At 48.0% G+C, this 12,729-nt stretch overlaps 1 protein-coding gene across 8 annotated transcripts in view; it reads right to left on the bottom strand.

Annotated features, from left to right (window-relative positions):
- Positions 1 to 12,729, bottom strand: part of LOC120904889 (NPC intracellular cholesterol transporter 1) — a 40,858-nt gene that overhangs the window by 6,029 nt on the left and 22,100 nt on the right. For 5 of the 8 annotated variants that reach the window (XM_040315354.1, XM_040315353.1, XM_040315357.1 and 2 more), the window contains exons 3-9: positions 12,301 to 12,522; positions 9,930 to 10,436; positions 9,632 to 9,848; positions 7,361 to 7,501; positions 6,350 to 6,535; positions 4,425 to 6,278; positions 3,474 to 4,349 (exon numbers count right to left, since the gene is read on the bottom strand). In XM_040315354.1, the coding sequence (XP_040171288.1) occupies positions 3,474 to 4,349; positions 4,425 to 6,278; positions 6,350 to 6,535; positions 7,361 to 7,501; positions 9,632 to 9,848; positions 9,930 to 10,436; positions 12,301 to 12,522 (4,003 nt within the window). Of the gene's footprint in view, positions 1 to 230; positions 286 to 2,011; positions 2,095 to 3,473; positions 4,350 to 4,424; positions 6,279 to 6,349; positions 6,536 to 7,360; positions 7,502 to 9,631; positions 9,849 to 9,929; positions 10,437 to 12,300; positions 12,523 to 12,729 lie in introns of all 8 variants that reach the window. The other 3 variants (XM_040315360.1, XM_040315359.1, XM_040315358.1) reach the window with 3 other exon arrangements.

Here is a 12,729-nt window from a genome sequence, read left to right as displayed (position 1 = left end):
ATGTAGGCAGGTAGAGCCTTTCCGGAGGATTAAATTGCGGGCAAATGCAAACTGTACCGTTCCACAGATGGAAGGAAAAACAGCTTCTCACAGAGGAAAGAAAGTGTGATGAAGGCACTCTATTTAGTACACATACACGGAAAACGAAAATTAGAGAAACAAATTAAAAACAAACATAAAAACCGGAACCGAAGGAACACAACCGATATTGAATGGAAATACTTAGTAACCGTGTATATCGGCTTCGATTCGCTCAAACATAAATATTCTTTCATCCCGGTGCAGCTGTGGCACCCACCACCCACGCACGCAAGGCACGCAGGCACGCACCCACGTTGGTGTACGGCACAGAGCCGGGCGGGCGGGCGGGCGGGCGGCCGGCGACAGGAGAATGAAGAACGAGCAAGACAATCCAGAACAAAGATAGAATAGAAGAAAGAACGAAACGAAACAGCAAAATGGTAAGGGAAAAAAGAGATTAGTACTTCCGTTACGACGGCACGACGCACGTGTGTGCGATAAATCTATCAATCAGGTGCATTACAGTGTGCTCTCGATAATGCGCAATAATAAATAACTGTCTAGGTTTGTATGATGTTGGCTACCTAACGATAAACAAAAACAACGGCAATAGTGTAGTGCACAGGCAGATAAACGTTTGAACAGTGCGACAGCGCGCGTTCCTTATCTCATCGTTTCATTTCCTAACAGTCAATACGTGAGTCGATGACTTGATCTATTTAGTGGTATGATACTACATACAAAGAGGGGTCTACTTTATACAAATGTGGAAACAAATTAAAAGAACACAGAAGAAAAGGAAATTTGTAATATTAGTAACTATGCTACTAAGAGAACAGAAGACACACCAAAATCATCACAACAACAACAAAACCGAAAACATAAAGAAGCAATATTAAATGAAACCATACCATCCCAACATGAGTCCAAAAAGGAAAACATAAAAACATAAGAAGTAAAACATGAACAAAAACAAGCAAACACCTAATGTACCTGTGTATACTCACGAAAGATTTGAAAAATAAATACACAATAAATTCTTCAATCGTGAGTATACACATTCGGCAGAACGAGTATGATGTCAAATGAACCAACACAAAAAGCCATATCAAATGATACATACTTCAGGTAAACAAAAAAAGCATGAAGCAGAATTGGGTAGCTCGTAAAACCAATCAGTGCAGCAGTGTTATAGTACAACCAATCACATAGACACCACACACACACACTACATCTTTTTACAAGCAACATCATCCCGGGCCGCGTACGTGGTCACGTTCATGGCAGTTGCATCCTCCATCGGTAGCGTTACATTCAGGCAGTATTCCGCGTTCGAGTAGTACGTGTGTTCGCCGCCGGTCAGCCTGGTGCGGTGGCGATGGTTTTTGCGCCAATATCGCCACCGATGGTCGATGCAACCGCACAACGCTTCCTCTGTACCGGCGCCGGCACTACTGTCCAGCGTCGTCGACCGATCGAAAGCTCTCCGATCGAACGATGACCGCTGGCTGGTAGCAACGCCTGGTGAGGATGATGCTGCCGGGGGGTGTTGTGGTGCTCCGTCTGCTGCTACTGATGGTGCTGCTACTCCTTCTCCTGCTACACCACCGCCGGTGGGTGAAGCAACCAGCCTAAAACTATTCGATTGACACCAAGCCGCGTGCCGAGAGCGGGAGTCGCCGGATGCATGCGCTCTTCTCCCGGTGCTAATGTTAAAGATCGTGCGAAAACAGTGCAAGGGCGATGATGCAATGGGTGGGGATGGTGGTGGTGATGTTGGTGAGTGGATGATGCTTGATGAGGATGCGTTGAACAATGCAGGTGGTGCCGCTACAGAAGCACGACAACGACGACCACAACCATCGCGGCGATCATCGTCGCTACTAAGGCAGCAGCAGCATAGGCCACTAGTCTGCCGATGATGGCGCTTCTGGTGGTGGTGGTGGTGGCGGTGGTTTACAACACTTGTTGGTGGATTGGGTTTGCTTACGGTTGTCGAGAGGGACGTTTCCTGGGTTTCCTGCATCGCCTGCCGTCGGTGATTGGCCAGTTTGACTTTGTTGATAGGGGCGCCTGTATAGGTTTTTTGTTTGGTTTTAACAAAACAGTTTTTGTTTATGGTTGTATTTGCCGATACAGTTAACGCATTCGCAATCCGATTTGCGAGCCCCAGAGTGTGTGTTAAAACCCAGCGACGCGTTTTACATGGTTTGCAAAAAACCACCAACAATGGGCATGGCGTAACGAAAACAAACGGTATGGATGAGGGACGCAAAACACGATGCGACAGCACACACGTGCGTACGGTTTAGTGTGGCCCAGTCGAAAGCGAAACGCGATTGTTTTCGATTATTCGAGTTGATGGGAGGGAAGAGAGAAGAAAAACGAAGAGAAAAAATACGATACAGGATTAATAAATTTTGCTTCTAAACGTGCTGGTTTGGTGTGTTGCTTTGTGTTACTGTAACAAAGTTATGGTGGCATTTTTGAGCTGGGCGATAATTTTAGTATCTAGTCAGTAGTCTCAACGTTTTACGGGCGTGGCTAATTTCTACTACAAAACGGGCGATGTGAATATGACGTCGAGGGACAACACAGTTCGCGCTGAACATCATGCACTACACGCCTTCACACGCGATACATTAAATACACGAGACAGATGTGTGTTAGCGACTATGGGGTTTTAAAATAGATAAAACGATCTACATAAGTTGATGGGGAGGATCATGGGAAAATACTATTTTAAAAGATCGAGCAGGGGAAGACATTCGGTGACGTTATTCACTATCACGTATCGCAAAAAAGGAACGTATCCAATGCACTTCAAAAAGTCTGGCCAAATCTAGGGAAATCTGTTTCCAACAAATGGGAATGCATAAATGAAAAATTAAACATGATTCATGGATATCGCATGGATGATATAGGCAAGCACAATAGCATCACACGATTGGACCAAAAATAGGCAGTGAAAAGTGCAGCAAAATGCTTAGCGTTTAAAGGAAGATGGTGAAAATACACGCAAATAGGAATCAAATTGTAGTCCAAAGGTAAAGAGAGAGAGAAATTGTTGAACATATGCCATGGTTGATAAATTATTGAAATGGTTTCACTCTGATACCAAAAGCCAACTAAATGAACGAAAATTTCATAAATGTATTTTAGGATTAACTTATCAAACAGCTCCGGACGCCGGATAGAAAAGCAATAGAGAAGCGAGCGCATCAGCTTGAGTTGCCAATTGCTCGATTAGTTGAATACAACAGAAAGACAAAAATCAACTTTAAGCGAGACAGAAAGAGAGGGTACAACAAACAGAAGGAAAAACAACGAAATCGACAAAAACTATCACACAAATACCACCAATTCCTCTGTGTTTTTGTCATTTCTTGGCTCAAAAATTCGCGGCGCACCAGGGGGAGGAAGGAAGCAGCAGCAGCCTGCACGCTACTTACCGATATAGCTAAGCAGCACCGGCAGGAACACGAGCCCGTGGGCGGCCCCGTACAGCACTATGCCCAGGTACATCCGGAAGTAGAACACCTGGAAGATTTGGCTGTGGGCGAACCCGAGCACCAGTATGCCGCCGAACTTGGTGAGCGTGATACCGGAGAACACAGAGCTGCCCATCTTGGTGAGCGCGTCGGCCGCCCGCTTTTCGCGCGTCTCCTCCACCGACATGGCGAAGCTGTGCACCAGATGGGAGCAAAACTCGACACTGATGCCGACCGCCATGACGAGATTCACGAGCGAGACCGCATTCAGCGAGATGCTCCAGTGGTACATCAGCCCGCCGATGTTGATGACGATCATCGTAATCGTGATCACTACCACCAGCGACGAATGGATGTCGAAGCCCATCAGCAGGAACGTGACGATGAAGATGGCCAGCACCGAGATGCCCATGCTCTTCAGCGTGTCGGGCCACATGGTCAGATACTGCTCGTAGAACACGTAAAACACCGAGTACGGGAACACCTCGATCTGCTGAATGTCGGCCTCGCTGCGGCCCTGCAGCCGCAGGTTCGCGTGTATCGTGCTGGTAATGTTGGCCGAAATTTTGCGCGCCGAGCGCAGCGCTTCGTAGTAGTCGGAGGACGACTTCAGGATCGTGTGGTAGGCCATGAAGTAGGAGGCGCCCACGTCGTTGTACAGCGGGGCCAGCGCATCGGGCCGATACTTTACGCCGCTACCGTACGCGGCGTGGCCCGCTTTGGCGCACGCCTCGTCTGGATTGTCCTCCAGGAAGAAGGACACATACTGCCGGAAGCTGCTCTCCACCGGTCGCTTTTGAGCCGTCATCGATATGTTGCATGCACCGCAGGCACTCTCTAGAAATTTGGAGAGAATGTCGTCATTAGAACAACAACACATCGATTATTAAACTTTTTGTCTGCAATACTTACTCTGATGTGGGCAGAAGCTTCCATTGTTCCATTGTTTGCAGCAACCGGGCGCGGCCGACCAATCGATGTAGTCGTCCAGCCAGGACGATGCCGGTCGGGCAAGATACGTCGACTGAGGCTGCTTGCTAGCGATGTAAAGCTGCGTCGAAAGGCTGTCCAGGTTGCAGTACTGCCCACCGCAAATCAAATTCTGATCGTTCATCGTCGAGTAGTTTAGACCATTTTTCACCACAAAGTAAACCGGCGGCCCAATACTCAGATACTGCTGCAGGTAGCGGAAATATTTCAGCACAAAGCTATCGCCCGGCATCGACAGCTCCTGGTCCAGCCCGATATCGATGTGAGGCGCCACGGCAATGCTCGAGCAGAGCCAGCCAAAGAACACGATCATCACGGCCACCCGGACCGGCTTGCGCATCACAAACGGCACGTAGATGCTCTTGAAGAACTTGTACAGCAGCCCTTCGCCAATGTTGCCCGGCATGTCCTTCTTCGAGCCGCGCAGGAAACACAGCACGTCCAGCCGATTGTCCGTCTGGCGGATCGTGTCGAGCGCCAGCAAACTGACGAAACACGTAATCTGCAGGATAAAGTCAATCAGCAGCGCCATACCGGCGTACAGCGCGAACGCACGCACCGCCGGCATGTCGGACAGACCGCCCAGGAAGAAGCAGCAGCTCTCGCTGACCGACGTCAGCAGAATCGACGGCCCCACACGCCCCAGAATGCGACCGATGTGTTCCGCGTGCGTTTCCGTCGGCTTTTTCGTGTCGCGCTGGTGCGTTTGCACCAGAATGAAGATATTGTCCACACCGACCGCAAGCACCAAAAAGGGAATCACCTCCACGATGATCAGCGTGGCCGGTACGCCAATGTAGCCGAATATGCCCACCGACGCAACGACCGAGGCAAGCACGATCGCAACCCCACCCAGCCCGAGCGTTACCTTCGAGTCGATCAGCGCGCGGTTCCACTGGTTGACGTGGCCGAGCGAAATGGCGATGTACGCAAACATGATGATGTACGACACCAGAATGGTCGACACGTCCGACTGCGATTCGCGCGCCAGCTCATCCTCGATCGACCGTTCCGACGTGAACGCGATGCTCATGTTCTCGCGCGTCCAGTTCTGCATAAACCGCACGTACTCCGTTTCCCAGGCCAGCGCCGACTGCAGCTTGTTCTTGTCGTGGTAGTTGCGCACCAGGAACGTCAGGATGACAGCGCTCGCTTCCGCGTAGCTGGCCTTCTCGTCCGCCGACTTGGGCTGCGGGATGCCGCCGAGCGCGATGGCCGGATCGATCGGGCCACCGTACGGCGCGAGACAGGCCGGGTTGTAGTAGTTGCCGAAGCACTGTATCAGCTTGTCCAGATAGTTAATCACGAAGCCCTGTGCGTCCTCTTCCTCGTCGTTGAAGTTGTCCATGTCGTCGGAGAAGTAGCCCCACAGCGACTGCACCACACACTCCTGCGTGCCGGTCGGGCCGGCACCGGTGCTGAGCGGCGCGAAGCAAATGTCCTTCAGCATAATCGTCTCATTGTTGCCGCTACCGTCCACCGCGACGGCTTGAATCTTTTTGATCTGCTCCTGCAGCTCAAACACGTCCAGCAGAAACTGTCGGTTAAACACCGGCCCGAACTGTATCACACCGTTCGAGGTGTTGTGCATCACGTTGCTAATGTTTTCCGCCTTGATGATGATCTGCTCGATACGGTAGAAGGGCTCAAAGTTGGAATCGAAGTACTCGCGCTCGACACGCGATCGGGAATAGGGCGAAGCCCACAGCTCAACCGGATTTGTCGTGACGCGCAGGAAGTTGATGCCCATACCCATTGCCACGATGAACAGCAGACCTAGCGAAATGAAATGCAAAGGGGTTTAGCAAAGCGGAACTGGGAACCGACAATTGAAGCCATTATCTTACCTCCAAGCAGCACCAGCCACGGATGTTTGGCACAGGTCGTACCCCACGCGGTAAAGAAGTGTTCCAAGGCAGTTTCAGTTTTTGCTCCCAGCCGCTCAAAGTATCCCGACTCATCGTCGTCGTCATCGGCCGCTCCCACACCGGACGGGTGAGGTCGGAGTTCCTGCTCACCGTCCCAAGTGGCACCTGGATAGAGGATGCGAAGGCATACAGTTCATCAGTCATCGGGTAACGCTTCTTACTTTATCCCAATACAATATGCAACTCCATTTACACATGCTTTCGGCACACACATACATGGTTACACATTGATACAGGAGAGTAGATACAGAAGGGGATGGTTTCAAGTGCAGAGAAACAGACAAACGGTTTCAACAGGACAAATGTATGTTTGGTTGTTACAGTTTTGAATTTGCTTTGTAGCACTCAATTGGTCAGAGAAATGCTACCGGGTCTAAACATAACACAAAATCACACAGTGAGGGAACACACACACACATATAATGTCGCGTTGAATAAGAGGAGCGTTTAGTTGAAGTGTTTCTTTTAGTAGAGTAGAAAAATGGTACAGAGAGAGAGAGTGGGATATGGTATGTAGTGTTGAATGATTTGCTTATGATGAAGTGAGCCTGAATGTGTAACACGATGGAAGGATTGTGCATGTAAAGAAAGGATAACACACAAAGCATAGCGCAAATTTGTTAGCGTTATCGGTTAGTAACTACTAACGATGGGATCAATATAAATGCATGGCAGTGGTTGTGTCAATGAGCATGGTGAATTCGTTTTGTGATGTTCCGTTTAATGGCACAAATGAAGTGATGATCGTTTCGTATGTAGAGATTCAAACACATGAAGCGTTTTACACCCAAACACAGAAGTATGATTTGTAATGTGCAGCACATGGTATGAGAGATGGGGAAACGGGTGAGTAAAGCACATTAAAATAAAAACAAATGAATGGAGCAACGAATATTGTATGCCAACAAACCAGAAAAAAGGGAAACCTACTCGATCGCTTTGACTGTAGGGGTGAGTCTTCCCGGTCCGTGCCCAGATCGCCACTGTTAGAGGAGAGCCCACCGGCTAACCTGCGGCCCACCGAGGACCGCAGGTCCGATGGCAGCGCGTCACCACTATTTACCAACAGTTCTACAACAGGAGGTAGTGTGTAGTAGTAGTACCCGGGTCCCACCAGCAGCAGGTGTATGGTATTGTGTACGTGTTGTTGTTGTTGTTGTTGTTGTTTGTTCGATTCGTTTCATAGTTTGATGCAGAGAGTTCAATAATTGGCATGGTTTTCGATTTAGTTGAATGAAGATGATAAGTTGGTTTTGGTTTTCGAGATGATTTTTGGTCGGATTTGGCCATATTCCGCGTTACATGGTGTTTTTTTAGTTTGTTGTTGTTTTATTTTAGCATAACCGAAGAAAAAAGGAAGAAAAAGAAAACGAAAATACGGTGCGATCAGTCAAATTGTTCCACTTTTGTTACCGAATCTTCAATCCTTTAGTTCACAGCTTTGGTTAAAATTTTCAAATCGAATTACACACCATTCCATTGATCATTCCAATCCGTCGGAACCCTTACACCATCGATTAGTTACACAATTTCCAAAATATTTGTTAAAGTATCCCACATCCGTTCGCAAATTGCATCACGGGTTTAGTGTTCGTGTGTCAGGGTAGTAGTATTATCCTTTCTGTCCCTTCCATAGTTAGTCACCGTTTAAATTACACGACACGACAGAACTGAGAGCGCCATACAGATACAGAAACACGCTTCTTCTTCGCAACCCAAATGGGCCGGAGAGAATTTCGTGCCCCGAAACGGTGCTCAACTTCGATCGAAGTAGTGATAAAAATAACCTTAATTATTATCCACCCCAGACCGTCGTCCTGTCGTCCTCAAAACCACTCGACAAACCCCGCTGGAGCGAGAAATGGGCGACTACATCGTTATCTACAATTTATTCGTCTGCGGTCATTATTGATGGTACAGTTGTGGCTGTGTGTGTGTGTGTCTGTTAGCAGAAAGCAGAAAGGTCTCGCCCTGGCTGGGAAATGCTAACGAAACGGTGTAGCGCCAACCACGATAAAAGGACAGCACAAACAAAAGCGCATCCTTTTTGTCGCAGTACAAAAAAGAAGGTAATACGGTTGGCACGCAACATGCTACCGGGTGAGAATATTGTATCGGTTCGTTTAATAGTTACATGAGATAGTTACAGGAGTTTTCTCCATTTTTTTAAATACATGGTTTACACATTTTACATCCGTAAACCCGAAGGTACATTAAAACATGATTGCTGCACTGTTCAATGTGCCAGAACACTAGAACGCTCTTCATTATCTGCTCACGTCCAACGCTAATCGATGGAAACCAAGCGCATCCCGGCAGCCCGATTTCATACCAGCGGAACTTGCACACACAAAAAATTTGTACCTTATCTCATCATCTTCCCCAGCCATGCGACGCAAACGATCGAGGTCAACCAATGTCACCCCACCGATATGATAATAATCTAGTAGTAGCTCCTGGTTGGGGTGGTTAAGCAACAGAAGAAAAAAACGGAAGGAATACATTCTACATCCAATCTTTGCGTTGCGTTTTTTACCAACTTAAAAACAGTTCGACAGCATTTGCATCCCGATTCCATGTTGCGAATGTTTCATTCATAAGCGTACCGAATATACAGAGGGCGTTTTTTTGCGCTGATGGTAAGCAAATATTCTTTGCTTGGTGTTCTTGAACTCTTTCGCGAGAGGAATTCAATATTGAACAATTGGAATCGACGATGTAAGGTACCGTTGCAAAATATCTCCATATTCGAGTGTGTTACTGTACATCAGGCATCGGATTCGATTGACGTAAAATATAACGCTCGTAAGTGTATGCGTGTACATCAATGTCATTCGCGTCTGCTGATGTGTACTGGAGATGCTTCACAAATTTTAAGAGCTGAATTTTCAATGTTGCGCTAAAATAATCGAGCACTTTACTGCCTACCGAAACAAGCGGCTTTATGCGAAATTGCGAAATTTAAAATGCATAAAATGCTACATTTTTACATTTGATTGAATTGGTGCATACCGCCACACCAGCATAGAATGTGATCATTTTAGCAGCAAAGAAGAAGATATTTAAAACACACACACACACTCATTTGGTGACCAATAGTTCCACGTTCGGTGGCCTGTTTCTCGGTTATTAATGGTCTTATCGCTAGTAAAGAGGTATTAGAAAGAGCGAAATCAAACCACCCATCGGTCCAACACTCACTTGCTCCGCTGCCGCTTCCGCCGCCGGTACCGGTGCTCGAGTGACAGAAACAAGCACCGATCAGGAACAGACCGCTACAGACGACAAACACCACGAACATCACGACCGCGTATCCATCCATGCCATAAATGACGAACGGTTGCGGCGGGCCTGGGGGTGCCGGTGGCTTCGGGCACGATGCTTCACAATCGACACATGAACAGGCCGGTGTGTTTGCCTGAGAGGAAAACAAAAACAGCAAAGCGTATTAGAATAAGGCAGGCAACGACGGATTCTTAGCAAACAGGGACAGGCTTACATCCAACTTCTCACTGCACGGCACGATGCGCGGGTTCCACGGCAGATAGCCATCGATGGTTTCGTTCGGCGAGCTGTGCGCCACGTAATCGATCTGGAACGGCACGTACAGATTGTTCTCCGCGTCACCCATGTAGAAGAACCACTTCTTGGCACTGCAGCGCGATGCACCCCAGTCGCCGCACATCAGATCGAGCGCGAGCTGCCCGGTCGACGGGACCGATACCTGATTGCACGACTCGAACGTTCCGTTCAGATACTGCTGCGTAATGTGGATATCGATCTTGGTGATGTACTCCTTGGGGGACGGTGCCGCCGTCGTTGCGTCCGCCTTTTCCGACTCGCCTTCCTGCTGATCGACCTCTTCGGTCGATACCACCTTCATGAAGCTGGACTGCTGCGGGCTGCAGGTGAAGTCGCACATGTGCCGCACCAGGTTGGCCATGCAGGAGGGGCATCGAGAAAGGAAGTTGGCCGCCAGGGCAACGTTTTTGTTCAGCACTTTCACCTGCGGCAAAACACGGGGAAAAAAGAGAGTGAATATTAAAATATGCTCGAGTAACACGGTAGCTAAAGGTTGGATCCGGATCTAGTTCGGCAAAACGCATAGGAACTTAAAATAGACAAACGATACGACTGGAATTGAAAAAATTTAATCAATTTGAAGGACGTCAATCAGTCACTTCAGATTCCTATAAACGCGCCGCATCCATCAAGGACGTACATACTTTCCGAATCTTTGGTTTTCATTGCCAACAGAACACCAGCAAGCTTCCTATCTTTAGACGTCTGGAAGATTCGTAAAAGGAAAATAATTAAACCAGTTTTAGCTCTGTTTAGCGTATGTTAAAACGGCAGCAGCATTTAGCACTTGCAGTAACGCCGGAGGAGATGGGAAAAGTAAATATAATTGAAAAGCATTCATCCATCAGTGCGTCATCGCAATATAAGGCGGACGCTGGCAGCACACATTAACGTCCAAAATTAATGTCTGTAAAAATAGTTTATTCCCCAAAACAACCCCAAAGGGAAGATCAACCCAGTCAACAGCACGCACACACACATGTACGTTAGAGCTCAATCTAGATTTTAAATGTTTATTTTACATCCACAAACGTTTATAGAGCACACTGAACTTCAAACTCCGGGGTAGGCCTACACAGCACATTACCCACTATCACAGGATCTTGACGATTCACTCCGCAAACGCACTGACCTTCGGACGAGAAGGCACAAAATGCAAAACATATTGGGATGAGCGGTCACCGTGCACTGCAGACCGGTTCCTCTGGGTCATTCGATCGTTTCCTTGGGTAATATGCGTGAGGGCAGCAGTCGGAGGTGGTACAACACAGCCTTGGTGCGTGTCGGTGCCCTCTAGCTCCCCTGGCTAGCTAGCTGTTAAACCGGCAAATACCGTGTCATGTTCTCTGATTCACGCTAGCCGTGTCCAAACACTAGGTGCATCGTCCCCGACTGACCTTAAAACCTAATACCATGGCACTGGGTAAGAATTGCCGGTTCACCGATAGCTACCCGTGTTTGTGTTGCCTTAGGGCGCGGTATTTTCTTCGCGATCCCTAAACTCGCACCACAAGTGGCGCTACTTTTAGCCATTGCGCGCGATGCACTTGCCGCTCGGTTGACACAATCGTTTGCGCGCTATTATTTGCGTACCTTGAACAACCACGAACGATCGCGACAGATGTGTATGTGGTGCGAGCTTAGGATCTTTAATTTTCGTCAAAAGTCGAAAGAAAAACATAACATGAAATAACAACACATGGATCTCGCACACACTAACTAAATGCCGGGGGGAAAAGCGCAGAATATTGCTCACTAATGAGCTAATGTCATCGTGTGTTTCGAGTGGAGCGCGCCGCGTAGGTTGGACCGGCGGTGGGCATCATTATGCTGAGCATCGACGCAAATCGACACGCTCGGGTAGGCGGGATGCGGAAATACGTAATTCTAACTGTGGATGTGGACGACGCTCGTGTTTCGTCACTGTCAAGGTCAAGCGAGCGCGGTATTAAGTCTATGTGTGTGTATGGGTATGGGCCAGTTGCTACAACACCCTAGCTTAGACTTTACAACTAACTCTGGGTGGTGGTCGGTGATCCACCACTTGCTTGCCGGTGAGATCACTGATCTCATGTCGAAGAGAGAGAAATACGACGCAGAATCGTCGCACCAGCTAAAAAGCTTTTTCATATTCTTACAATGTGTATTGGCACAAGGTATGAGACTTGGCGCTTCCTCTATGTTGATGTAGATCTATTTTCACTACATCTATCCTGAACCGTTTTTTCCGTTCAGTGTTTCATTCCGAATATTAATACCCATACTGCTGGTCTAATCCTTTAACTCACCTGTGCAGCGTCACAGCACGTGTTGATGCTGCCCGTGGCATCTTCTACGAGCAGATGTTTACACCACACCTTCAGCAGATCGTTTGCCTCCGTATCGATTGCTTTGGCCGTACCGTTGTACGGACAGTATTGCGCCCGTCCAAGCGAGTCGACATTGCAGATACCGTACCATACACACTGGTTGCCACCACTTTCATCTCCTCCGATCGTTTGACACTGAGCCTGCGAAGACAGAGTAAATGGAAACAGTTTTTATTAGTAATATTTCACACACAAAAAGACCACTTCAAATGTACAAAATTGTAGAATACACGCAGCAACAACAAATTCCTAAGGACAGCCAGACGACACAGTCGATGACGTTTCGCAAGATTAATGAGCAAAGCCGCTCGCTCATGTACACGGTTCAACTAAACTGAAACGCGCGTT

The sequence above is a fragment of the Anopheles arabiensis genome, chromosome 3 (assembly GCF_016920715.1).
Source record: "Anopheles arabiensis isolate DONGOLA chromosome 3, AaraD3, whole genome shotgun sequence".
NCBI classification, from domain to species: domain Eukaryota; kingdom Metazoa; phylum Arthropoda; class Insecta; order Diptera; family Culicidae; genus Anopheles; species Anopheles arabiensis.
Note: the sequence above shows the minus strand (reverse complement) of the source record. Positions and strands in the feature narration are given on the sequence as shown.